Raw genomic sequence first — 27,469 nt, 5'->3', positions numbered from 1 at the left:
CAACTGCACAGATTCTCACACCTGGGCCCTGAGGCTTCTAGTTACGCCCCAGTTTATATATAGATAGATAGATAGATAGATAGATAGATAGATAGATATATATATTTTGCACAAATACATTGCTGTATAATTCCACGTGTTGAATAAAAAAAATGTGCTGAATGAGATTCTGACTTCGGCGTAGTAAGCAATGTAAGAGACGTTAATTGTTTAGTAAAAAATACATAATGAAAAAAGGGAAAAAAAAGAATCCCCACTAAATCTAAAAGGTAACTTTTAATAATTATACATTAAGAATTCTGAGTCCCCGTATTCGGGACAATAGTCGTTCTTGATTCACAGGGATTCTTATAGAAGTTAATATTTAATACATTTTAGATTTAGTGGGGATTTTTTTTTTAAATTGTATTCAAGCGCTTAGGTTTAAAAACCTTAATCATTCTCACCACAGTACATCAGGGACATATAGGATTACATCACTTATTCACTCTAAAGTGTTTAGAAAACCAAAACCAAAAAAATGAAAAAACTACGTAAATGACAGTAAAAAGCCACTCCATTAAAATATTGTTGTGACAGAAATCAAAGTAAGGTACGCGCTATATCCACTTCATATATAGCATATTGCTTTCGATTATCACCGTATTCTAGCCGCCAAAGAATGTTAACGAGACTAGTATTGCCACGGTGCGTACATAAACGCCATCTTTATTCCTGGCAAACTATAATAATATATTCCGACGGCCCCTAGGTTTGCCTCGGTACTTTTATTCGTAATTTAGTGAGACATCAGTCTATCTGGGCCTCCTGACAGCAATTTACCCAAGCGATTCCACTTAGCTACTTAACTACAAAACATTTTGCCCAAAATGAATATGGCCGCCAGAGAGTGACGAACGTCACCGGAGTAGCTGCGCTCGGCCCACCGTCCGCTGCCTTAGTCATTCTGTATCGTGATGTCAGCACACGGAAGCGCTGCTCGGCTGTAACTCGCGAACTACGGGGCGCAGTCGGTCAGGACACCAGGTAAAGCTCGTTAGTAAATAGCGTGTGTTACAGTGTACAGTTTGTACACTTTATCTGTTTGGTTCTTCAGGCGACGTGTTGTGAATGCGATTATACTGTATGTGCGTATACCTCGTATAGCATTTACCTGCATGCACTGCAGAGACAGTCTATAGAATGCTGGCATATACCAGTGGATTCTTCCCTTTAGATCCACCTGTATCAGTGGATCATTTAGATCTCTTCGCGTGAATTGACGTGGATCGGTCAGGCTGTGAGTCACAGTGACAGATTAGCCTATACTGACTGCAGGACACTGGTGGGAGAATAGCCCTCAACACTAGCCTTGAAATGATAACTTCAAGGCCCATCTAATACTTGGTCCTGGAATGATGTTATCATTAGAAAATGGGGAAAGAAAACATGTTGATAAACATGGCTGAGAAGTGACATTACTGGAGATGGATTCTGTGTGTGGTGGACACTTTGTGTATGGTGTTGCAGCTGGAACTGATAACTTTCATATACACACACCAGAGAAACTGATATAGTTTGAAATGGAGAAATAAATCTAGTTATGGTATTAGGATGTTGGTCAGTAGACTTGCCAGTGTTCCTGAATACACTTAAAAGACTATTGTAATGGTGTTTTCAAATTAGTGATATCCACTTATTGTGTATAGCATGGACAAAAGTATCTGAACTTCTCAGGATGTGCATGATTATTTCTCCCCATTATTTATCTCTGTCCCATTGCCAAGTTGCTGGATGTTCAGTTGAGGCAGCCTCTGTAAGGGTGGGTGAGCAGAAGGGAGAGAACTTCAGGACAGTGAGTTGATTAGATAAGGCCAGCCCTGCCTTGGGCTGCTGGTGATCTCCTCTAACGTCGTCGAAGACCATATCGTGTCCTGTTCCTCTGCTGATTCCAAATTCTAAGGGTTTGTAATGATCCAACATAACCATATAATATAGAATATTTGGTGATAATTTGGAATGTTGGCCATTTTATATGGTTAGTGAATGAACCCCATTGCTTTCACTTATGCTGACATCTTTTGAGACAGCGTATGAATATATTTAGTATGGTAAATGCACAGGAAGTATTCATACCATTAGCAGTCGCAACTGTCTTGTTTCCTTAAAACCTAGTTTCACTTCTAACAGTTGTTTGCTTTTCTCATTCGCCTGTTCAGATATGTATTTTTATGGGAAGTCAATTAAGAAAATAAACCTGTCTGATTTTGATGATTATATGATCAATGATGTATTGTGACTCGGGATAGATCAGGTTCGTGTTATCGCTCTGCTCAATGGGCTGGTTACAGGGGAGATCCTTCACTCAACACAGCATCTATGGACTATTAGAAGACACTGCACCTTTAAGACATGGAGCCCTGGGTTATGATGTCATATCGCAGCGCGCCATGTTTGACAACAGAAAAAAAGACCCATTTTTATCTGGTTGGTGTTAGAGGACACTATAAAGACGAGCGTTAGGATGGGTGTTAAATAATGTAGATATCCACCAAGTTTTCCCTTAAGTTTTTTTTTTAAAATAAACTAAACTAATACCCACTACAATATTTGCCTACAAAAATGGTTACTTTAAGAACGCCCCTCATAAATACTGATCAGATGGGGGATGCCATTTAATTGAAATCTGATATTTTGCTCAATAGAAAAAGCTTCCCAAAACACTTTTTCATAATTAACCGGTTGACATCCATGCCTTAATATATTTTTTACATTTTTAAATGGCGCAGATGATTGCTAGTCTTCCTCTCTGGAAATATATACTTTTGGTGCGGAATCTAGCATAATTACAGCCTAAAGTTTTGAGCTCGTTTACAAGCGTTTGGCAGTGTGTGTCCTTAACATACACAGTTAAAACACAATGCAATACACTGTGCACTGGCAGTATATTTATGGAGGACAGGACCCCCCCCCCCACCCAAAAAACAGGACTGCCTTGGGAAATTCTGACTTTTGGCAGGTATGCAAAAGGGTGGACTGTTCAAAAAAGTACTAGAGGAGAGCTGGGTGGTTTCATGGTTTTGTTATAAAAAGACATTGGCTTTGAAACAGAAGAGTATTATTAAAAATGGGTGAGAAGCCATAAAGGATAAATGGCCCACTGCTGGGCTGTATTCAGGAGGCTTGTGGGTAGAGAAAAGCAGATTCTGGCACGTCAAGTCTTGTGGGCAGTTTACAACTGGTCATGCACAAGCCCAAATACACACCAGCAGCTGGGATCGGATATATTCCTCTAATGTAGTTGATTGTGTGTGAAGAGCACATGAGTTTTGAGTTATACAAATGAGGGGCATCAAAAGATATCTTGCTGTTAAGAGATCAGACCCTCTAATGTTCTACATCATGCTTTAGATGCTGATTGGAATTTACTCCTTCATGCCAAGCCATCAATATTAAGAAGCAAACACATGCTTAATGGGACTGGGACTTCCCAGACTTTCTCAACAAAAGTGATGTTTCTGTAATCCATATGAGATGTATTTCCTTCCTGTCACATAACCCCCCGGGAGCTCTAAGCAAAGTCCTACAATGGCTTAAGGTGGATTCAGGATATTACGAAGACAAGGCTTAATACTTCAATTTTTTTTAAATAGGAGGTGATATACAAACATTTTGTGTTACAGCTCTGCTGCGGTGACATCACGTCGTCTCACACATCATCCTGCTCACCCTTGTTTATTCCAGGCATCCGTTCTCAAGATGTGATACACTGCTAGTTTTTTTTTTTTATATATATCTGGACTGTCTGTTTTCATTCTTTTTTTTATTTTTATACTTCACTATTGTCATTCAACTATTTTGTATTATTGTGCGCTTGTCATGAGTGATAAAACAAACCTTATATCTGACCTTGCTGAGTAAAGCATTTTATGGTTATTTGCCTTGTGATCTCACACTAACATGTAGTAAAGAATTATGTCATGTGACTGATCAATAACATCTGATAAGCATTTATTTCACTTTTTCTTCAGACTGTTATAAGACTTCCGGGCTTGACAAAATGCAGAGCACGGCAAATTACCTCTGGCTGCTTTCCGATATTTTGGGACAAGGCGCAACAGCAAATGTGTTTCGGGGGCGCAATAAGGTATCATATAAATGTCATAGTGCACAATTGGAAGTTTGTTTAGGGTGAAAGTGCAAAAAGAAGAAAATGCCTTACTATGGTAAAAGTAATAGTTTAACTCGCATTGTTACTTGGACGCTTTTTAAATTCTTGTTTTAAGCAGTTATGTAGAGTTCAGCTTGAGATTTAGATATACCGGTATATTTTTAGCACTGCCTGGTTTTAGATTTGTCTAAATTTTAAGGTGAAATGAAGCTAGTTGTATGTACAGTATATAAATTCACTTATTAAGGTCATCTCACTTTTTGTCCACCCACTTACTGAAGCTGCTGATTACCAGGGGGCGAAATCATTTATTTATTTATTTTATACCAAAATCTGTAGGGGTGTAAACTGGACTAAAGGTTTGATTAAATTCTGGGACTGGTCAGAAAAAGGACAGATGAGATCCAACATCCATAAACGTAAAGTAAATTTTTTGGGCAGTAAAACCCACATTTTTGGGGCTATTACAGGACAACAGAGTGCAAGCAGAATCTTCAAAAACAGTCAGTTTAGACAGCTTAACTTGGACTCATTTCATGTTGACTGATAACTTAGGGTTTTTACATGTACCGCTTGAAATTGTGTTTCTTTTTCCTCTTAGAAAACTGGGGACCTATATGCTGTTAAAGTGTTCAACAACTTAAGCTTCCTTCGTCCAGCAGATGTTCAAACAAGGGAGTTTGAAGTGTTAAAGAAACTCAACCATAAAAATATTGTCAAACTCTTTGCTATCGAGGAAGAGGTAAAATGGCTCATAAAGCATTGTATTTTTTAATGGGTATATTGGTAGTTTTAATGTCTATGGTTGCCTGAGCCCTAAATCCAAAACTCACTTGTTAGCTTTTGTCAATGGGTCTGATTCAATGGCCAGTCTTAATTTTAACTGGGACGCGATTCAGTGACCTTCCTACAATCTAGACGACCGGTAAAAAATTGTAATGTGGAAGCTAATGGAAACTTTTATGCATTTTTTTGAATAAATGAGGTCCATAGTTACTTGGCTTGTGTTAAATTGATACACTTTTTCCTGATCTTCTACATTTTCAAATCCCGCATTTAGAAATTCTACGCCGGTCTAAACTCAGTTCTCACACAATTTAGTGCTTGCTTTACAGGTCATTGATTTAGACCCAATGTATCACACGAGTAGTGTTTCCAACGGGTCTAGAATATACAAAGCCTGGTAATCTATTTCTGGAAAAATATTTCTGAAACTGCAAAGTAACCAACTTTTTTTTTTTTCTCCTTTTTGTTTGCAATTAACGATTTTTCGTTTTCGTCTTTTCTATTCCAGACATCTAGTGGACACAAAGTTCTAGTTATGGAATTCTGTCCCTGTGCAAGCTTGTACTCTGTTCTAGAAGAACCATCTAATGCATACGGTTTGCCCGAATCAGAGTTCCTTATTGTATCACGTGATGTCGGTATGTATCTGATTCACATGGTCTGTAAGACTTTTAATAAGTGCAGTTCGTGTTTTGTTACAGCCTTGCAGTGTTTATTATTATTATATACAGCTCACTGAAAATGTAACCCCCGCCTCCTCGAAACTTATCCTTAAGCTTTAACAATTACTTTATTAACCACTTTCTGCCTTCATGATAATGCCATCAAAACAATGGGCATTAAAGCCTCTATTACTGCATAGCATGTCATGTAATAGATGAAGGTTCACACCTGGGGCAGGCTGGTCCAAGATTGCACACAAAGGCCTGGTCCAACATGTATGTGTATTACCATGAATGTGTGAGTGTGTGTAGGTGCGTATGTTAGTTACGGGGGGTGTGGAGGTCTAGCCAATTTGGCCACTAATCTTTACGTCCCCCCCCCCGTGCCAGAAGGCCCCAGCCCACCCCTGGTTCCCACTCATGTGCACAATTCTAGTAGACTCTTCCTGATGGGGTGGATCGCCTTGCAATAGATGCAGTCTGTGGCAAAGACACAAGCTTATTGTTACTGATTTTAAGGATAAAAATATGTTAACATTCAGGCAGTGCTTGATTTGTAGTTAAGTTGTTGGGCAGAGTCTTTGGGATGGCTGGAAGCTGGATATCTGCTTCTGTGCGGCTCTCTGTGGAGCATTTTGATAGAAATAGCCATATATTGGATTGCTAGTTGAAGAAACGATACTATATAACATTTGACATCCAGCTGCTGTTCAATTAACGAGTTTATAAAGATCATTATTCTTTTTCTAGTGGCAGGAATGAACCATCTCAGGGAAAATGGAATAATTCACCGTGATATCAAACCGGGCAATATCATGCGCGTTATCGGGGAAGATGGGCAGTCCGTTTATAAACTCACCGATTTTGGTGCAGCCAGGGAGCTGGAGGATGATGAGCAGTTTGTTTCGCTCTATGGCACCGAGGAGTACTTGGTAATGTTATGTATTCTGCACTGTTATCATGATGTGTTATTAGTGTGTGTGATTGTGTCTTGAGAACGCATTTGATACCCCAGAACAACACTTCCAATAGAGGTAATACAGTGAAGCAATTTAATTACTCATTAAATAGGTATAAGAATATTCTGATTATAAGATGAGACCAAGGACTGAACAACATTTGAGGTTTTTACATCCGAAAAATATCCATATGTATAGCTTTGCGGAATATGAAGGCACTATATAAAACAATAACTAATAATAAGCGGATTAAATGGAATTAATCTTTTTATTGCATGTCTAATATATCTAAATCAATTTTTTCATTGTGACACCAAAGCTTGATGCATGTATGTCTTCGTGCAAATGCAAATTGAATAGATCAGATGTCTTAAATACATTTATTGTGAGATAGATATGTTTTTAACGAACATGATGAAAATTTTAAACCAGGATACTACAAGGTTCAGGTCGCCATGGCGACAAGAAATTGCTTCCTGGCGCTTAGGATTTTGCAGGGGAGCATTATACATTCCCTAACTGCCCAATACTGCCAACAACCCCCCTGCATACCGCGCATACCACTAGCCTGTGCTCCCTCAGCGCAGTATGTTAGCACGTCAGTGTGTGTGTGTGTGTAAGTATGTTTGTATGTGTGTTAGTATTGGTGAAAATAATCTGGCTTCTAGATATAAACTAAATTTGTCAACTCCTGGATTAAACTAAGAATTATGCACAAACTAAAGAAACAATAGTTATGTAACAATATGGTTATGTAAGATGATGAGATACTGTTCCTCTTTGCCCTTACATCTGAAGAAAGCCATTAGAACATTAGGGATGCTATGTAGCTGCCTGATCCAGTATGCGTCAGAATCACCCAAGGTACTTATATTATAAACAAGTTCACTTTTTAGGTCTTGTTTTTAAACAGCATCCAGACATGTATGAGCGGGCTGTGCTTAGAAAGGAACATCAAAAAAAGTATGGTGCTACGGTGGATCTGTGGAGCATTGGCGTGACGTTCTACCATGCTGCTACAGGAAGTCTACCTTTTAGACCCTTTGAAGGACCGCGACGGAACAAGGAAGTCATGTATGTGGGATGTTTGGTCTTTGAATTTTGGTTTCCTTATTGCTGTGCTGTTAAACATTTAAGATAGATGTGTACCTTTCATCCCTTAGGTTGTACGTTGGTTACTTGGTGTAACCTGTTCTCTAATCACATGTTTCACAATCTAATCACAACTGTATGGGAAATGTTCTGTACTCTTTGGCCAAAATGATATATATATATATTTTTTTTACAGGTATAAGATAATTACTGGAAAGCCCTCTGGGGCAATATCTGGTGTTCAGAGAGCAGAAAATGGTCCAATAGAATGGAGCAGAGATTTACCTCTTAGTTGCAGCTTGTCCTAGTAAGTAATTAACAACCTCCCATATTGTTTTAATATGTTTTGCCTTTTTTTTATGTCCTTCGCTTCTAGGATACATTACAAATTTGTTTTACTCTTTTTTAAATTAGTCTAGAATGTGTACAAACTGAATGTGTAAGTAGTTGTTGAATAACAATAAGGGGTTTCACCACTTTCTCCTGTTATGTTCCCAGTGGCCTTCAGGTTTTGTTTACCCCAGTTCTGGCCAACATTCTTGAAGCCGATCAGGAGAAGTGCTGGGGCTTTGACCAGTTCTTTGCAGTAACCAGTGACATATTCCGTCGAATCGTGATCCACGTCTTCTCACTTCAGCAAATGACACTCCATAAGATATATATCCATGCATATGATATGTATGTCCTTTTCCATCACTTGTATATTATAAGCTAGACTTTTATAGTGTTTTTATCCTCATTTGTTATCTTGTGGCAGATGTCCAGATTGTAAACTAGTTTTAGATTTCTTAACCCGGAGGTATTGCGCCAGATGTTGATGTTGGGTGCTTAAATATGTGTTCTGTATCACCTGCTCATTTTGAGTTGGGTGTGCTGGGCTGGCATAGGGTTTCTAGCACCCTCGGTCAGGGGTGTCCAGCCGCCGGCCCTCCAGCTGCTGCAGGATTACATCTCCCATACTCCTCAGCCAGCCCCTTAGCTGAAAGAGCATTATGGGAGATGTAGTCCTGCAGCAGCTGGAGGGCCGCAGGTTGGACACCCCTGCCCTAGGGGAACTATGTGTATGATAAGGCTTTTGCAAAAAGAGCTGCAAGTAAAGAAAAAACGAAGATGGTATACAAGTTGATTCTTTATGACACATTTTTATGAATTAATGAAAATATGCTAGATTATCACCAATCCTAAAGGTTAAAATAAATAATATGTAAGCCTTTTCTTTTTATGTAAAATAAGCATGTTTGTGTATTCTTGTGGGTTTATTTACGGAATAAAGAAGTCTCCACGTCACTATGCATTATTTTGGGCCACCTCTGACAAGTTTCTTCTTGCAGGGGAAGCTCATTGGGATTAACCCTTCACAATCCATATCACAATCAGCAACTTCTTCTGCTTTAGTAAAAAAAAATCTCAATGTGTTTTGCAGCTGAATTGTGTGCATCACATACCCCCTTCCCCTTGTATGTGTTTCAGGGCTACAGAGTTCCATGATCTCATTTACAAGCAGACAATGATTCCGGTGCAGAACCAGGAGCTTCTGTTTGAAGGGAGGAGGCTGGTACTGGAGCCAGGGAGGCTGGCACAGAGTTTCCCAGTCACCACCGAGGACAACCCAATTTACGTGGTGACCAGGGAGCTTGTGAACATCATTGGTCTGAGATACGAAGAAAGTACGTGTCATGGTCCTTATTAGCGGAACCTTTAAAAATAATTTAGCCACATCTGAGAGCTTTAAAAGAAACAACCTGTTCCGTTTTTGATTTTGTATTCAAACAGCTTGAGTAGGCTATCAGCTTTCACTGCCACATTTTTCTGTCTATAAGCTAGTGCACAAGACTCAACCACTTTTCCGGTGATATTTCAGTAAATTTGTTGGATGTTGATCTTAAAATCTTATGCCCATGGCAGTGGATTTGGCCACTAGGGTGCGCCAAAGTGTCTCCTGCTCCCTGTGCATATTCTCTCCTATACACAATATATCTCTAAGGGGCTGTTGGACAAATGTTTCACAGTAATACAACTGCAACTATGCCCTTCAGGTTCATTATTGTAAAGAGGGAAATAACAGATGATGTGCATTAAACAATATTTTATTTATATTACAGTCTTTTTACCAAAGCTTCTCTTGCCCTTTGATTTGGACGCTGATGCTAATTTGGCAAAGGTTGGTGTTTTTTTCTTCATAAAGACATCTGTTTTGTGCAAGCTAACTAAATATATCTGTGTTTGAAATGATTTAAGTTGTGAATGATAGTTAACGATGTAAGTGGTTAGAGAGAATGTGTCAAGAAAAAAAGCAGCTTTGGAATTAAGCATGTTTATTACTATTTATGTAATGTTATGTCAGGTTGCTGTACGTAATATGTAATGTGTGTGTGTGAGTAAACTCTAATGGATCAGTAAAATATTGCTTTACAAAAACATTGCCTGGTTTGTAATATAGAATTCTACCAGAAAAAATATATAACCATATAATTTGTTTCCTTAAATGTGTTTTTAAATGTACAAATATGAAATTGTGAATCGCCATTTTTTTAAGAATCTTACTGATTGGTTGTTCAACAATGATTGTAATACAACAGAAAAAGATGTGGAAGCCTTAAGTATATGAGATTGAAGATCGTCTCGTTCTTGTCTTGTCCAGGTAGTAACAGGCATTGTATGCTACTACTGTAGGCTATATTCTTCCCTGCTGCTTGGACAGGAGCTTATGAGGAAAGGAATACGCTGGCTAATGTAAGCAGCACTTAATGTTTGTATACTTTGTATACTTTCTCTCTATGTCGTATAGGTTAACCTGTCCTATTCGTACATTTACTCCAACGGTTGCACCCAGTCATGCAAACCTAGATATATAAAATTGAGCATTACTTACCGCCATATTATGTCTTTAGGGATCTGTCATTCTCCTGAATTACACATTTTAAATGTATAGGTTTTTCAGATTTAAAAGCAATGTATATGTTCATGAAACACACCTGTATAAAGCAAGCGTGCTGCCTTATTATTTTACTGTTTTCTGCCTTTGGATGGTTTTATTTCCATTAACTCGTTTTTCCCCTTTTGGTGAAATCTGATTCTCGAAATAATTTCTTTATTAGATACCAAGTACATATTTAAATAATATTCTGTTGCAGGTAACTGAAATAAGTCGGCAAATTGAGTTTGTTTGAACCTTCTGGGTATAGTGTCCTTACTGCTTGTGATGTGATCTCCATGCCCTTGATCATTTGCTAATATAATACATAACTACCAGAAACTAACTAAAGGTCTGCGGGAGTTTAATGTGTTTTATAAACCACTGTGCTGGGCATTTTCTTCCAGTGAATTAATGAAGGAGGAATACAACGAGACCATTCACAAGCATACCAAGGTCACTCTCAAGTTTAACTTTTGCAACAGAACCATAGAAAAAGATCTGAAAATGTAAGTTGCCCCTTCTTTAATGTAATGTTTGTTTTTCTTTTATTTATATTTTTTTACATGTTTCAATGTTGTTTTTCTTGTACTCTAAAACCTATGTTGCGCAATCCATGTGGCTCAGGAAGCAGGTTACTCAGATAGTAGATTTGGAAAGAAATGTCGTTTTAAATTACCCTGACATGTGTAAAATTGGTTTACAGATATGAAAATGTAATCAGTGTCGAATCAGAACTTTATGAATTACATTCCAAGCTTCACCGTGTAAGTCCTTTAAAAGTTTCTATGTATGTTTGTATATGTTAACTGGTCCTCTCTATCCACTTTAGAAATAACCTTTTATCCGACATGTATCGTATTATATATTTGAAATATCTCAGACGGTAGAATGGTAGCTACAGATGCAACCAACGATGTATGGGCTTAATTCTTCGTCAAAAGTAGATATCCTAAAAGGCAATGTATCTTATCTTCCATTGGCCCACAGCTGTGTGATGTATATATTTCTCATAAACTGGACACATTTCCTGATTTGTGAAATTCAGTTTGTGTATATGAATAACATATTGCTGAATTCCTCCTTCAGCTTTCCAGTTCGCAAGAAAATTTGGAGACATCTCTACAGGAAATTAAAAATAAACTGTCTCCAGGGGGACTTCTGAATGAATCATGGATGAGTGTCGAGGGCACTCACCCAAGTGATAGGAAGTAAGTGACCCGCAAAATCCAATTCACTTGGTTTCTATTTCGGCATTTAAGGTCTCATTCTAAACCTTCCACTGTTTTGTTTGCACCCTAAAGTTTGGAGAAGTTGCAGGTGCTGCTAAGCTTGATCACAGAAATATACTGTCAATTCAAAAAGGATAAAGCACAGCGCAGTAAGTATTCTATATAGTGTGTGTGTATATGTATGTATGTATGTGTGTGTGTGTGTGTGTATATATATATATATATATATGCGTGTGTGTTTATATACACATCATCAGTATAGATAATCTGGCATAATGTTCACATTCTAACAGATATCAGTAGTAAAAGTACATTGTTTGATTTTCACTGATTAGAAGCTATATGGAACAAACAAAAGAGATAAACTGGCAAATTGTCCCTTTCAAAGTTAGTGTGTCTAAGCATGTTCTTTTGCCTTTATAGCAGACATGTATGTTGTATTATCATATTAGAAAACCATCTTCTTTGGATGCCAGGGAGAGCAGCCATCCTAATTGCCACATGATTTACAGGATGAAACCATCCCATAAAGTTAGTTGACTTTTGGAAATCGACAGCCTTAAAATAAGGAGTAAGAAGCGTTCAATACAGGTATTAGTTATGCAGGGTATGCTAAGGTAAAACATCCATAAAAACAGATAAAGTAAACATAAAGGTAGTTTTGTTGAAAGCCGTATAGATGACAGGTCCAGCTGTTGTGAGCAGGTATTCTATGTGTACATGTGCAGCTGTGGAGTCATTTTATGATCTGAATGCTGTCTTCTTTACTTTTTATAGGGCTTACATACAATGAAGAGCAGATACACAAGTTTGACAAGTAAGTGTTAAAATATTTCATATGCTTTGGGTACATGACCACACCTAGAGAACCCATTCATGTGAACCCTGCCGCAGCCCGTACATTCACGACAATTTAAAACAATTGTTAGGCTGCTTTTGTTATTATGTAGTTATTAGTACTTTGTTAGTACTTCAAAGGACTTTCATTCTGCTTGATGAGTCTACGACATCTCCTTGTCTTAAAAGGGTATGGTTGAAGTGTTTTTTGTATTTTTATTTGGAGAGGGTCTGTTTTATTATTTTCTGTTCTCAATATAACAAATGAATATAATAGGTGAATATAATGAGTGAATAACCCCCTATAATATGTGAAATATAAAAACCCCTATAATATGTGAAACTCTAAGGAAGTGCCACTACTGTATGATCAAACTTTTTAATTACCGTACATTACTACGTCAGGCTGATCATTATACCATCTGTCCTGGCTTCCTGAATATTAACTTGCTGAGTAAAGTGTACTTTATATACCACAACAAACTCGGCTTTCCTTCTGTACTGCACATTGCCACTTTCTCATTTACTTTCAGTTTTATTTTTCTTTCGTGTTGCCTGTTGAAACCACCTTGATGTTAGAGTTCCTGTGATTGGTCCAGCAACCCTCGCATAACCTGTGCTCCTCAGCTATGCAGTGGCAATGATCTAATATATATATATATATATATATATATATATATATATATATATATATATATATATATATATATATATATATATATATATATATATAAATATATAAATAATGTGTGTGTGTGTGTGTGTTGATCTGGCTGTAGATCAGTCTTCATTTTGGAGAAGAATCATTCATTTTGCACAGTTAAACAGTAGATGGCGCTTCTATACTATTATAAACACAGCACAGTGAAGTAAATCTCTGTATTTCTATGTCTAGGCAGAAGTTGTGCTTACACTCCAAAAAGGCTGCTTCGCTGTTCAAGGATGAATGTGTTGCCAAATATGACGAGTTCCGCAGCAAGGCGCAGGACTGGATGAGGTTAGTTAATCAGGGCACGTGGGCTTTATTGCAAAGAGAGATCATCCCAAAGGTGTGTTAAACTTTACTTATCCTGCTTCCAGAAAGACGATTGTTTTACGGAAACAGCTGCTTACGCTCACCAGTCAGTGTTTTGACATCGAAGAAGAAGTTACAAAGTGCCAGCACTATATTAATCAGGTACCTATTTGGTTAATTAAAGCTCATTTGTTGCTTCATGGTAACCAAACTTGTATTCTTGGCTTTGTGTTTTATGTTTTGTCTTTTAACTGTGGAATGATTTTGTAAAAAGAGTTCTAGCCAACAGTAAAAAGGAGCTTTAGCGTAATGTAGATTGAAATTTTCTAAATGCTGGATTGATCTGGGATCCTTGGATTTATCTCGTATATTAGTTAGTTTTCACACCTTATCTGTTCGTTTTTTGTTACTCTTGGTTTGATTCTAAGTAATTTTTTTTCTTTAAAATGTTATTGCAGTATCAAGAAACCATGCCTCAGAAAATGTTTGCTGCCCCCGGCGGGATAAAACCTGCAGTGAACCCAATCTATTCAAGCCCCAACACCTTAGTGGAAATGACTCTTGGGTAAGCGACAAATGACTTCAGCTACAATGTGCACCATACCAAAATGTTTTCTTACTTAAGTGCCCCATACAGCCCTGCCAATAAAGAATGTATATTGATGTACTTTAATATGGACTAATTTACAGCAAAAGAATAAAAATATATATATGTCATGCGCAGAAACATTCCCATTCACATCTTTTCTTTTCTAGGTGACATTAATGCATCTTATATACGTTGTAGATGGGAAGGATGTGGATAGTATATTTAAGCTAAAATGTTTCTCACCATCTATATCGTGAACTTTTGGTTCTCTGTACTTCTTGTGAATGAGCTTCATTCTCTAGTGTTTCCAGTTTGGCCAATAAATAAATAAATTGAGAAATGTGTGTTTTTGGCTTCACAGAATGCGCAAGTTGAAAGAAGAGATGGAGGGAGTTGTCAAAGAGCTAGCCGAAAACAATCACATTTTGGAAAGGTAAACCAATCAGATAATGAAATGTTTAATTCAGAACCAGGCATCCCCTCTGCTTCTGGGACTGATATTCTGTGAGACTTATCCTTGTCCTAAGTCGGTGGCACAATGAATATATTCAACCATGTTCACCAAAACAGTGAATATACCCATTAATATAAAGTATACTTTAGTTTACCATATTGCCCATTCTAGAAAGATTTAATTCCCTAATGTTTAGTGGTCAGTGTTTATGGGGTGCAAAATAGACACTACTTTAGAGAAAATGCAGTGATTGTAGTGCAAAAATCACTTGGCGCAAGCTTCCATGCCAGTAGTCAGTGTATCCTTTCACAGTTGTTAGTCTGTTTGGGATTTGGGACCTTAACAGGTTCTCTCTTCCCTATATGCATTGGCACAAGTCTGATTGATGCACATTTTTGTTCTTCACTGTCATTCAGTAGGTTCACCATTTATTCACTAAATTTGTGCAACACAATAATTACACATGTTTATACCATCGGAGCATGTAATGGAATTTACCACACCGGTTATTTATCAGGAGTATAGCAAATAGTAATCTTCCGCGTTGTAATGTGGCCAGCATGATATGTGTTTGGTTGTAGTTTAGCACAGTGTATTGGTGAAGTCGTAATTGGTTAAATGTGTACTCATGTCAGTGTTGCGCTATAGGTGCACTGTAATTTGTATAGATTAAAATATTATAAATCATTAGAAAGATTTTGGAAAGGAGCCAAGAATATACATGGTGAAATTGTGTTGCTGAATAATGTGCTATGGTGTCTGTTAACTTTATCGTATTGGACAGTGCACAATGATATATAGTGAGATAAATAATGCAGCAATTTTTGTAGTCCCAATGGACCAGACAGAGGTCCCTGTAGAGGACACTTGCAATCACTCAAAGTGTTTTCAAGTTGATTCTGGGTTTTAAATTGAACTGTTGCAACATATTTTCTGTCCCTTTGTTGTAACATCTTGGCGCTTCACGCCTTCATTTTAGATAACACAGGAAGGCTCTTAGGTGTTATGTTCAAGCCCAGTTATATTAACATGACTAGGCACCACTATTTTTCATAGATTGTATCTTTAACTAGGAGGGAGTAAAGTCCCATATCACCCATATTCTGCCTTTTGTAGTCTTGCGGCATCTGTACCTTTTGGTAGGGGAGAAAGACTAATAGACATGTCATCAATGTGCTAAAGCTGTGAGTGAGTGGCTATATGACATCATATCTGAGCGACTTCCGTTATGGAGCCAAAGAAGTGGAGGAACAGATATTGGTACCACCAGACGCAAGGTCTTCTCTTGTCTTTGTACGCACATACCTGTGTGCGTGTGTGTGTGTATATATATATATATATATATCTCTGTAAAAAAGTATTCGCCCCTTCCATATTTCTTCTATTTTTGCATATGTGTGAAACTTAAATGCACTTTTAAAATGATTTCATGTGAAAAAGTATCTGCCCCCTAAATGAAACAATTAATCAAATTTAGTTGATAGTTGGGTTTAATTTCACTAGACACACCCAGCCATGATTAATCCCAGCGCTGTTGAATCTAAACATCAATTAAGTAGAACCTTGCTAAGCAGGGCAGGCTAAAAGTCTCAAAAAGCAGCACATGATGCCGCAATCTAAAGAAATTCAAGAACATATGAAAAACAAAATCTTTGGCATCTATCAGCGTGGAAAGGGTTTTAAATCCATTTCTAAGGCTCTGGGGCTTCAGTAAAGGTAAACGGTTAGGGCCGTTATCTACAAACGGAAAAACTTAAAACAGTGGTGAACCTTTCCAGGAGTGGCCGGTCTACCAACATATCTACAAGAGCGCATTAACGACTCAGTTTGGGTTCTTTTATGACATACTGGATAACATGTAAATAACTGCTGGGCTAACGTGCCTAAATTCAAGTTAAGGTTAAGTTCAGTTAAGTTCATGATTCTGCAATAAGAATGAGACTGTGTAAAAAATGGCATCCATGGGAGAGTTGCAAGGTGAAAACCACTTCTGACCAAAAAGTACATAAAGCCTTGCCTCACCTCACATTTGCTAAAAAAACTCTTGATGACTCCCAAAACGTTTAGTATATTATGTGGACTGATGAGTCAAAAGCGGGGCTTTTTGGAAGACATGGGTCCTGTTTAATCTGGTATATTCCGCAATATGAACATCATACCAACAGTCAAGCACAGTGGTGGTAACATTGAGGTGGTCTGAGGCTGCTTTGATACTCCAAGACCTGGGTAACTTGCCATAATTAATGGAACCATGAATTCTCTCTACCAAGTAATCCTGGAGAAAAATATCCAGCCATCACTTTGCGACCTAAAGCTCAAGTGCAGTTGGGTTATGCAGCGGGGCAATGATCTGAAGCACACAAAGTCCTCATACACTGGTTCAAAAGAAACAAAGTCCTGACTTGAATCTGATAGAGATGCTGTGGCATGATGTTAAAAAGATAGTTTATGCTCGAAGACCCTCCCATGTGGCTGAATTAAAACAGTCGGACAATATTCCTCCACAGCGATGTAAAAGACTCATTGCCAGTTATCTAATATTTGTTTGCAGTTGTTGCTGATAAGGGTGGCACAACCAATTATTAGGTTAAGGGGGGCAATTACTTTTTCACATGGGTGATATAGGTTTCTATTAACTCTTTACATTGAAAACAAGAAATGATCATTTAAAAGCTGCATTTTGTGTTTACTATTCTTTTTATATTAAGGTTTGATGCTCTGAAACATTAAAATGTGACAAACAAAATTATGTGGATGTATTTTAATAAAAAAAATGTTCCTTTGCTCTACTTTATCAGATTTGGGGCTCTGACTATGGACGGTGGCTTCCGGAACGTGGATTGCATTTAGTGACCTCAAATACTTGCATGTGGCAAGCTGTGAACCGTGCACCGTTCCACTGGTGGCCGTACAAGGACCTTGAAATATTTACCTGTTCCCCAATCATCGTGTATGATTTCAGTGCCAGAGATCTGTGTATATATTTGTATCATATTGTGAATATAGAGAAATGTTTCAACGTAGTATTTTACTTTTTAATGCTGTTAAACCTGATTGTGTAATTTTCTGTGTTCTTAACAGCATAAATATATCATAAAATGAACTGTATCCTGTAAGCATAACGTGTAAATAAAACATCTGTCTGTCTTAATCACTGTAAATTCTTAGTTAAAAAAAATCCTGGTATTCACCTCAAATTGCACTTTATCTTGTAATTTTCTTCTAATGTGAATAAACCAGCATGAGTTTCTATTGATGGCTGTAATGACCCGTAAGCACACCGGGTATTCTTTCATAACTATAGTGTTTGCAGATATCTCTGGACTTGACGAGTTTAGTGTAGTTGAAGGAGCCAACCACAAACTCCAGGAGCTGACTCTCCACCGCTGCAGGCAATGATAGTAAAGAAAAGCTAGCTCTGTATAGAGCTGAGAGAATATTGGACCAACACTACATAGAACTGGCTGCTTTACACTGTATAGAGCGGCTAGTGTGCCCAAACCTAAGGAGCCAGGAAGCAGTTTCTAGTCGTTATCGTCTGACACCTGCGGGTTGGTCCAACTCTGAGATATCTAATAAATATTTGGTTTTTCAGTTATCTGATGGTCATATTCATATTTCATGCCTCTCTTGTGCCTCTGCGTCTTTGTGTTGTGTAGCAGGTAGTCAAGTGCATATGGTGAAGAACTAACTAGGGTTGTGCTTCAGGGACTGGCAGGCAAAAGGCATTCCTTCAGGACTTTGGGACAGTCCAGGAAAATACCCATATGCTTCACCGTGTTAATGTCAGTGTATTGGTTCTTCGTAATAAAACATACAATTGAGTGACCATTTTCTATTACGTTATTCTGATCTGTCTCTAGGATCTATTCATTATCAAATAGGATTATTAATTAGAGCCTGTCTAGCTAGAACAAATCAAGATGGGCTCCTGCAAATTCTTTGACATTTGTAATATTTGCGTTACTTATCCGATGTTGACTTAACCGAGTTAATCATGAGGCAGTGCTTAATTACTTGGCAACATTGTGAAATTTTAAACATTTTTGTATTAGTTTTAAATGCAACTCTATTCTAACCCTCAACTTGAAAGGATTTCCATTCTCAGATGATGCTACCAAGCTCATTGTTACAACAATCCACAATTGTTTTGTTGCATTATTGCAAGAGGTACAAAGCACTACGTCTTTGGGGACAGGGAGGGTGCAGGAAATAATTCATTGAGCGTTATTGAGAAGCTTGGGGTGTTCCGAGGATCCTTCCATTGGTTCCTTTGGTGATTACATTTTGCCCAGAATCAACTTTTTATGTGTAACACAATGCGTGTTTTGGGAGTGCCTGCTAAATATTAATGCGCCAAGGCCACAGTATTCCCTAAATGAGGTGCTGAGCATGGGCAATCTAATTCGGTCAATTGGAAGGTAGAAGAAGACAAGCCAGTTGCTGTCCTTAACTGTGGTCCTGATTTAAAATCCATACATCTCTTTCCCTGATATTTTTATTTCATGGCTTTCTTTCTATAATACCATGATTTTAAAAATCCTTTTATTGTAATCTGCATTTATCTGTAAAATATTCTCTATTTCGCGGTAGCTCTGTCTTTTGCAAATAGAGAACAGTGTGCATGGATTGTGAGTGCCTATGTATTTTCCTGGAATAAGCTGTCACTAAATAGTTATGACCTCTTCAGCCAACAGATCCAGTGTTATAAAAATACTAGCCCTGCGAGACAGTTGCAAGCCATTTTACGCATAGGGATAAGATGGCCACAGTGAAGGGTGAGAAAGGCGATCTACGGAATCTGGCAGGTGGCTCCATTTCGTATGTTATGCTATTGCAGTTTTAGGGATTGTTTTTTAGTTAATGATGGGTTATTTCTACAGTGGTTCTGCATGGACAGCGATATTATGTAAACACATGTAAAGGTCACACTTAAAATGTACATTATTGCCAAAACAGAAACTAAATGTAAATGTAAAATTCTATTTTTGCAGCCTTCCAGAGCATTGTCATAACGAAGTGTCTAATCAGCAAAAGATTTAATAGGTGTGTATGTTTCTGGTGAAGCATATGTTAAGAAGGTAAAGTTCCCATTTTAATGAGGTCAGCAGCGCGTCGGATCTAGATTCTATTAAATCCAGTGGCCAATGTGCTTCCCACGGTTGACTGAGTGCGTTGGCATATATGTGACATGAGTGAGAATTGATCAAATATTAAGGTGGTAGTCCGTCGTAGTCATTATACTTCCATTCGGGTAGCTCAGTTTCTGAAACAACTTATTTGTGCTTTTGTGTCCCGGGCAAATAAAATTGCTCTATGAAGAATTCTTTCTGGGAAGTGTATGGGCATTCAGCGGTGCTAAGAATTATCTTTCTAATGTTTCAAAAGTGCTGAACTCAGGAGAGTATGTGGAACTTCACCTTTTAATGTCTTTGGTCGCCAGTTGATGGAATGCTGATCCTATCTCTTCACACACTTTAATGTGAATTAATGTTGCTGGGCGTAATAATACTGGTTCTCTAGCAGATTGTGTTTTTGCCGTCACAAACTATTAATGGGGATTATGAATAGAAGCAGCTCTGTGCTAAAGGTAATTGTTTCAGAATAAATACTTATGTGCATAATAGTATTTTGAAAAGGCTGCTTTGCAACAAAATAGAAAAAAAAAGTCTGTTTTTAATAGAAAATATAGATTTTGTTTGGCTCATTTGTAGACAAAAGCAATGGAGTTTATACACAAATGAACACGTGAACACATAGCTACCTGAAACTGAATCCAATATCCAGCCATGGGTTGGGGTAGGTACATCAAAACCAGAGAAAAGGTAAAGGAGCACCATCTGGCACAGGAGTCACCCAGCAAGGTCCCCCTTCTTCCTCCGCTAGAATATCTTCTGGCGCAGGGCTATGTGGAGGAGGAAGAAGGCAGTCTGCTCTTCTTCCCAGCGCATGAGCTTCAGAAAACTTCCCTCCAATCATAAAAACTTCTCCGTTCTACTAATCTGGATGCTTAGGTTGTCTGTTTTTGAGTTGTTTGTTTTACTTTTCTTATTTTTTCCCCCTCTCTCCCTCTTCACTGCTGTCTCACAGGTTGGTCTGGTCAGCTCATGAAGGAGATTGGAGAGTCTTGACAGGCTGTTTGAGGGTTTAGTGATATGGGGTATACATATGTGCCCTCTCTCAGCATCAGTACAACTCACACCGCTCCCTCCCCTTCCCTATTTACCAGTCAAGGTAACTTTTACCATACTTTCTGTGCATGCTATGCTTTACTACCGCTGGGTCATTTAATGTGGTTACTTACCTGATATACATTATGAAGATAGAACGCCTAGAGAACTTTCTATATAATGCATATTTAAATGGGTTAGATTTCTTCCATATCCCCTCACGCATTCAGTAATGCATTATACAGGGCCGGCTCTGCCCTTCCCTTTTTTTAAGAAGAAGAACTTGCTTTGCATGAGGCCTTCCCTAGCTGTGGCTATGGTTCCCTTCCTGTCTTCTTAAATAGGATGGGGACGCACCTTTGCCCCCATCGCCTTGCCCTTGTCATAGGTTTGGGAGAGGTGGGCTCACTGGTCTATCCTTGTCGTTCATTTAGGAGGGGTTGGTGGTTTGCTGGACATGCCAGTCAGAGTCCATTACCAGAGTAGGGCTTCAAGACAAACATAAAGCAACAGAAGTGAATCTGAATAGTAACCAGTAAGTAAAAAAATGGGTGATAAGTAACAATAGTGACAGCAGGGCATTTAGCAGAGTGTGTGCTCTCTGATAAGTAAGGTGGTGCTGTTTGTAACCTACAACTGCCCCTCCCTCCAGGGTGTTGCTCTCCAGATCATCATGAGCTGGCTCTTTCCACTAACTTCAATACAAGGAACTCTCACTAAATATAATAAAAATAAACATTTCCTTCACATATCCAGGATCTCATCGGGGTCGCGTACCGCAGTGTTACATGACCCCACAGTGAAAGCAAGGCTGCTCGCGCATTGTACACACAGCAGCCAGACTGAATGTTGTGGCTGTGGGTGAGGGAGGGGATGAGAGGGTAAGGGAGAGAGTATGTATAAGTGTTTGCATGTTGGCGAAAATGTGTGTGGCCATTAGCATGTATGTGTGTGTTAGCATGAGTGTGTGTATGTTATAGGATGGGTATACCGGGATGGATGGTGTATGTGGGAGGGTACAGGGGAGGTGAATACTGGGATGGATGCTGCATGTGGGAGGGTACGGGGGAGGTGTATACTGGGATGGATGGTATATGTGGGAGGGTACGGGGGAGGTGTATACTGGGATGGATGGTATATGTGGGAGGGTACGGGGGAGGTGTATACTGGGATGGATGCTGTATGTGGGCAGGTATGGAAGAGGTGTATACTAGGATGGATGCTGTGTAGGAGGGTACAGGGGAGGTGTATACTGGGATGGATGCTGTATGTGTGAGGGTACGGAGGAGGTATACACTGGGTTGGATGCTGTATGTGGGCAGGTATGGAGGAGGTGTATATTGGGATGAATGCTGTATGTAGGAGGGTACGGGGGAGGTGTATACTGGGAAGGATGGTGTATGTAAGAGGGTACAGGGGAGGTGTAGACTGGGATGGATGGTGTTTGTGGGAGGGTACGGGGGAGCTGAATACTGGGATGGATACTTTATGTAGGAGGGTACGGGGGAGGTGTATACTGGGATGGATGGTGTATGTGGGAGGGTACGGGGAGGTGTATACCGGGATGGATGGTGTATGTGGGATGGTACGGGGGAGGTGTATACTGGGATGGATGGTGTATGTGGGAGGGTACGGGGAGGTGTATACCGGGATGGATGGTGTATGTGGGATGGTACGGGGGAGGTGTAGACTGGGATGGATGCTGTATGTGGGCAGGTATGGAGGAGGTGTATACTGGAATGCATGGTGTAAGTGGGAGGGTACGGGGAGGTGTATACCGGGATGGATGGTGTATGTGGGAGGGTACGGGGGAGGTGAATACTGGGATGGATGCTGTTTGTGGGAGGGTACGGGGGCGGTGTATACCGGGATGGATTCTGTATATGGGCGGGTACAAGGCGGAGTATGCAGGAGGTATTTCGCTTGTTCTGTTACAGTTTGTCAGCTCCCGTTAAGAGTCACCTTGTTACCCCGGCAGTTTCCGTGTCCCCCCGGCAGTTTCCGTGTCCCCGGTACCCGGGCTGCCTCCTCTCACCCCATGTCTGCTCTCGCTCGGGCTCTCGTGTCCCCGCTCGCTGACAGACGGGATACCCCATTGCACGGTCCTGGCAGGGGTTTGGCGGCTGCCCCCGGGGTAAGGCGCAGGGTCCGGGCTCATCGGCCGACCCCAGATGTCCGCTTCATCTTCCAGCCGCCGCAGAAGCCGGGGGGCGGCCACAAGTTCCAGGCCGAGGCCGCCCTGACAGCCTGGTGCGACCTGTGCTGCGGCTTCATCTTCTCCGGGGCTCGGCGCTGTGCGGGTAAGAGCACCCCTACACCTGTATACATAAAGAACCCGTAGTGCTGTGGGGATCTGATCCACAGCTGGTGTACACGATAATCCTATCCCCATCGGTGTGCATGAAACTAATCCTAATGTACTGTGATGTGCACAGCAGAGGGGATAATCCTATACACAGTCACCTATATACTACACGAGTCTGTGTACCATGCCATGTGTTCAGTGCCAGCTCTATATCTGCTGTAGATCACAGTGTTTGCCCTCTTTTCTGCAATTATTAATATGTACAACAATCTGTTGTAAACTGTCCAATTCTGCACCATGACAGGTGCAGAAATACGTGTGCTGGTCCTGTATGCCATGCTTTACAGAGGTTATAGGAGCTGGTGGTGTACTCCATGTTGTACACATAACAGGTTGCCTGTATGATCACTGTGTTTAATATGTGCAAAGTGTGGCAAAGCTAACAGTTTCTGTCCACGTAGACCACGTAGACCTTGTAATAGACACAGTACAGTAGATGACAGTATACACCATGTGTTGAACAGGTTCCTAGAGCTGCCTCTACATTCCTCGTGTTGCACATGTTACAGCAGCTGGCGGGATATACCCAGTGTTGCGCATGTTACAGCAGCTGGCGGGATATACCCAGCGTTGGGCATGTTACAGCAGCTGGCGGGATACACCTTGAGCTGCGCATATTACAGCAGTTGGACAGATATACCCTGTGTTGTACACCAAGTTTCCAAAAATTCATTATTTCCATTGTGTGAGTTACCCTAAAGTGCAGTCCCCCCTCGGCATGAGCACCTTATGAATTCACTAGTTTCATGCATTGGATATACCACTAAGCGCATTGTATATGTGACACCCTATAGAAGGGTAAGACCGGATGTATAAGAGATGGGGTACATTTGGTTAGGCATGGAATTAATTTGTTTTTGGTTAAGGATGCAGGGTTGCGTCCATATAATAATTAATAAATTGAAAATGAAATGGGTGTTTTCTATGTTTTACTTATTACTCTGGAACATAATGCGTAAGTTTAGTGAGGCGAGTTAAAGCAGCCATTCCATCTGATAAACTTCATTGCACACGTCAGCAGCACCTGCGCAACTCGATTTACTGCCTGCAGAACCAGCGCTTCCATGAGAGGTCACTTTATAGAGCTCAGCCTTTCCTGGACACATCAACAAAATATTAGTGACTAAGGTCATAAGAATATATTAAATGCGTTATGTAAAAACATTGGAATGAATGTACGCAGCGAGACAAATAGTTTCCTTAAACACAATTAAGAACTTTTGGAGATTAGCAGCTTTTTACTGCACTGACGACTCCACGTAGAATGAAATGGAATGTGTCATACTAAGTCTGTCTGATTCATAGCGATGGCTTCATTTTATCCATTTATAAAGCATTCAAAGCCTTGTTCAATGATGCTGTAATGTTCCAGCAGGGACGTTCCTAGACTAAATAGCACCCCAGCCAAGAAGCCTCCTACATCCATACATTGGGGACATGTTTTGAAGGTGCCCCCTTCTGGCCCAGGTGCACCAAGCATTAAGGTGGACCCTTTGCACCCGCGGGATTTCTGGAATTTAGATCACTAGGTATGTGTACGGTGTGTGAGATACACGGTTACCAAACATATTGACCAGTAGGTAGAAGCTCTTAGAAGTCTCTGATTGCCTGCTGATGTTTAATCAGCTCCACCAAACCTGGTTGCCCGTGAGGGTTAAGATTTCAATGTGACCCTAACACGAATAATAAATTATTGGCTTTGAATAATGTGGAAGTGGCGAAGATGGAGCCGCAATATGGGTTAGAAATGACACATATATTGGCGAGTAGTAGACTTTTGGCCAAGGGCTATGGTGAATGCTTAGGACGTGTAACTGTGTGAACATATGGTTACTGCAAATGAGAAAGAGGGGTGCATCCTCTCACACTTCAGGAGCATCCCTCGGTTAAATACTGTATATCTCCTAGTTTCTGCTAGGGCCAGACTGCTTATGAAGTTAAAGATCATTGTTTTGTGTACCCTTCAGCGATGTAACCAAAACCATTTTCAGATTCTATGCCTTGGGCTATCAAATAGGGCAGATATTATTTATTTTTGTATATTTACAGTTTTATTCACAGATTATTCACTGGTTTCAAAAGGCAGCAAACTACATAGTTATTGTACCTGTGAAATAATGTCCTATTGTGTTTCACTGCTTACATAAATCCCCGTGTACTAAATAAACATGTTTTAGCTTTACTGAATAGTTTAGAGTTCTGCCTATTTTTTCCGCGCGCTGCCTTTTTAGTTAGGATCACTGAATGAGAAAGTAGTTTCCTTTTAGCAATGTCTGATGTGGGCTGGAGAGAATAAGCAGTTCTTTGATGTAATAAACAATCAACAAAAGCTTTCTAGCAAGGCAAAGAATAAATATTGGCAATAATGGAAATAAATTATACTTTTAGGTTTATTACAGTATTGGTATGATTAATACTGAGCTTATTTGAAAATATGAATAAAAGTGAAAATGAGATCATAGGAGCAACATGTTTATATTTTGTATTTGTCACATTATACATTGTTCGTTATGAGGTTATAATACACAGTTCGCCTCATACCAAAAAAAAGGAATGTATAGTATGGTGTGGCTCAATTGGAACAGGCTGGTTTTAGACTGGAGAATAAAATTAATCCATAAATGAATAATAAATACATAAATTGTTAAATTAAAAATTTGAGCCATTTATGTACACTTGTAGTTTTGTAAAAGTAAAGGAATAATTCATGTAATAGTCAACACATAGGATACATACAAACAACACCGTGCACATCCTGACAATGGCACAGAGTATTCTTATATTGCTAATTCTTGCAAATGCTGAATGGATTGTCGGGGCTACTAAGTTGTACATGCAGCATAGAAACATATTCTTCAGAAGTTATTGCTTCTGGCATTTAAAGTATGTGAGGATATGTTTTTAGAAAACCGGTCTAGTGACCTGGTCACACCTTCTTCAGAAAGTATGTTTGTATTCCTATAGATAGACCTTTCAGGATTATATATATATATAGTAATCTTCTTTAGTTCCAAGAGAAGGTATAGAGCCACAGTACAAAGATACAGGGTTCAGTATGCGGTGGGCCAGTAATATCAAGGCCACTAGAAATGTAGGCTTACTGTAAAGCTATAAACGGGACATCAGAAGAATGTAAGCTGGTTTGAGCAGGGCCCTCCTCACCTATTGTTTCTGTAAGTCATATTGTTATGCTATATACTACTTGTTTTGTCCTGTCTACCCATTGTACAGCGCTATGATATTTGATGGCACTATATAAAACAATAAATAAAAATAATAATACCTGATGCCTTTTTGGCAATGTTATTTTTCTTTGTCCATCATCTTGCACAATTCCTTATAATTATGTACACTGATTTGGTCTATAAATATGTTATGGATTATTTGTGTGTGTGTGTGTATATATATATATATATATATATATATATATATATATATATATATATATATATATATATATATATATATATATATATATATATATATATATACCGTATTGGACCGTATTTTTTCTTTTCTTTATCATTTAGCCCTGTGCCGCTGCAGGGGACCTGGATCTTCCTCTCTGGCAGCCGCTGGGCGTCTGCACGATGCAGACAACCCTCGCTTCTGCCGGCACTTCCGCCGGGGCTTCAATGACAGAGCACCGGCACTACCGGCCAGCAGCAGCGGAGGTTGTCTGAGCACATGGCGCACGCCTGTGCAATATGCTCAGATAACCTCCGCTGCTGCTGGCAATTCCGCCGGGGCTTCTTTGACTGAGCGTCGGCATAGAAGCCCTGGCAGAAGTGGTGAAAAGCAGCAGAGGTTGTCTACGTCCACCAGCTGCCCCCGCTAGACACCATGGAGTCTGGGGATGAATTGGTAAGTCTGGGGGAGGGGGGCAGAGCAGCATATCAGGGTGACATAAAGCATATCAGAGGGCAGAGTGGCATATCTGGGGGGGCAGAGTGACAAATCAGGGGTTATAAAGCATATCTGGGGGGGCAGAGTGACAAATCGGGGGGTTATAAAGCATATCTGGGGGCAGAGTGGCATATCTATAAGTAAGGTGCATTATGATTAAGGGGGGACCTTAAAATGGATATAGGTTTTCCAAATTTCTGTTTATATATAACATATGCTGACTAACTGCATAATAGATACCAAAAATGATAGAATACATGTATTACTGTTCATTAGATAAAATACTGTTTTACCATTCCACTTGTGTATTTTTTCTGTAAAAATATTTTTTTCTTTAA

The 27,469-nt window shown here is 39.5% G+C and overlaps 2 protein-coding genes across 2 annotated transcripts in view; both read left to right on the top strand.

Annotated features, from left to right (window-relative positions):
* The first annotated feature begins 860 nt into the window (after positions 1-860).
* Positions 861-17,942, top strand: TBK1 (TANK binding kinase 1). The gene is made up of 21 exons (XM_053462051.1): positions 861-1,026; positions 4,011-4,126; positions 4,752-4,892; positions 5,445-5,574; positions 6,349-6,530; positions 7,471-7,631; positions 7,846-7,956; positions 8,148-8,327; positions 9,120-9,316; positions 9,752-9,810; positions 10,291-10,382; positions 10,971-11,072; positions 11,270-11,330; positions 11,653-11,774; positions 11,868-11,944; positions 12,573-12,612; positions 13,528-13,629; positions 13,713-13,809; positions 14,106-14,212; positions 14,598-14,669; positions 17,489-17,942. The coding sequence occupies exons 2-21, from the start codon at positions 4,040-4,042 to the stop codon at positions 17,538-17,540; spliced, it is 2,172 nt and encodes a 723-aa protein (XP_053318026.1). The 5' UTR covers positions 861-1,026; positions 4,011-4,039; the 3' UTR covers positions 17,541-17,942.
* A 4,937-nt stretch (positions 17,943-22,879) lies between these two features.
* RASSF3 (Ras association domain family member 3) overlaps positions 22,880-27,469 on the top strand; it is a 68,995-nt gene continuing 64,405 nt past the window's right edge. Inside the window, exon 1 of the mRNA XM_053462052.1 lies at positions 22,880-23,160. Coding sequence (XP_053318027.1) covers positions 22,899-23,160 — 262 coding nt within the window. The 5' untranslated portion in view covers positions 22,880-22,898. The remainder of the gene's footprint in view (positions 23,161-27,469) is intronic.

Source organism: Spea bombifrons, chromosome 4 (genome assembly GCF_027358695.1).
Source record: "Spea bombifrons isolate aSpeBom1 chromosome 4, aSpeBom1.2.pri, whole genome shotgun sequence".
In the NCBI taxonomy this organism is placed as follows: Eukaryota; Metazoa; Chordata; class Amphibia; order Anura; family Pelobatidae; genus Spea; species Spea bombifrons.
Note: the sequence above shows the minus strand (reverse complement) of the source record. Positions and strands in the feature narration are given on the sequence as shown.

What these genes read in the sequence shown, in the direction of transcription:
- TBK1 (XM_053462051.1), top strand. Translation starts at nt 4,040, where the DNA reads ATGCAGAGCACGGCAAATTACCTCTGGCTGCTTTCCGATATTTTGGGA. An exon ending in CTGATGCTAATTTGGCAAAG is followed by an intron (nt 9,811 to 10,290) that starts GTTGGTGTTTTT and finishes TGTCTTGTCCAG; the next exon opens with GTAGTAACAGGCATTGTATG. An exon ending in CAGATACACAAGTTTGACAA is followed by an intron (nt 12,613 to 13,527) that starts GTAAGTGTTAAA and finishes TTCTATGTCTAG; the next exon opens with GCAGAAGTTGTGCTTACACT.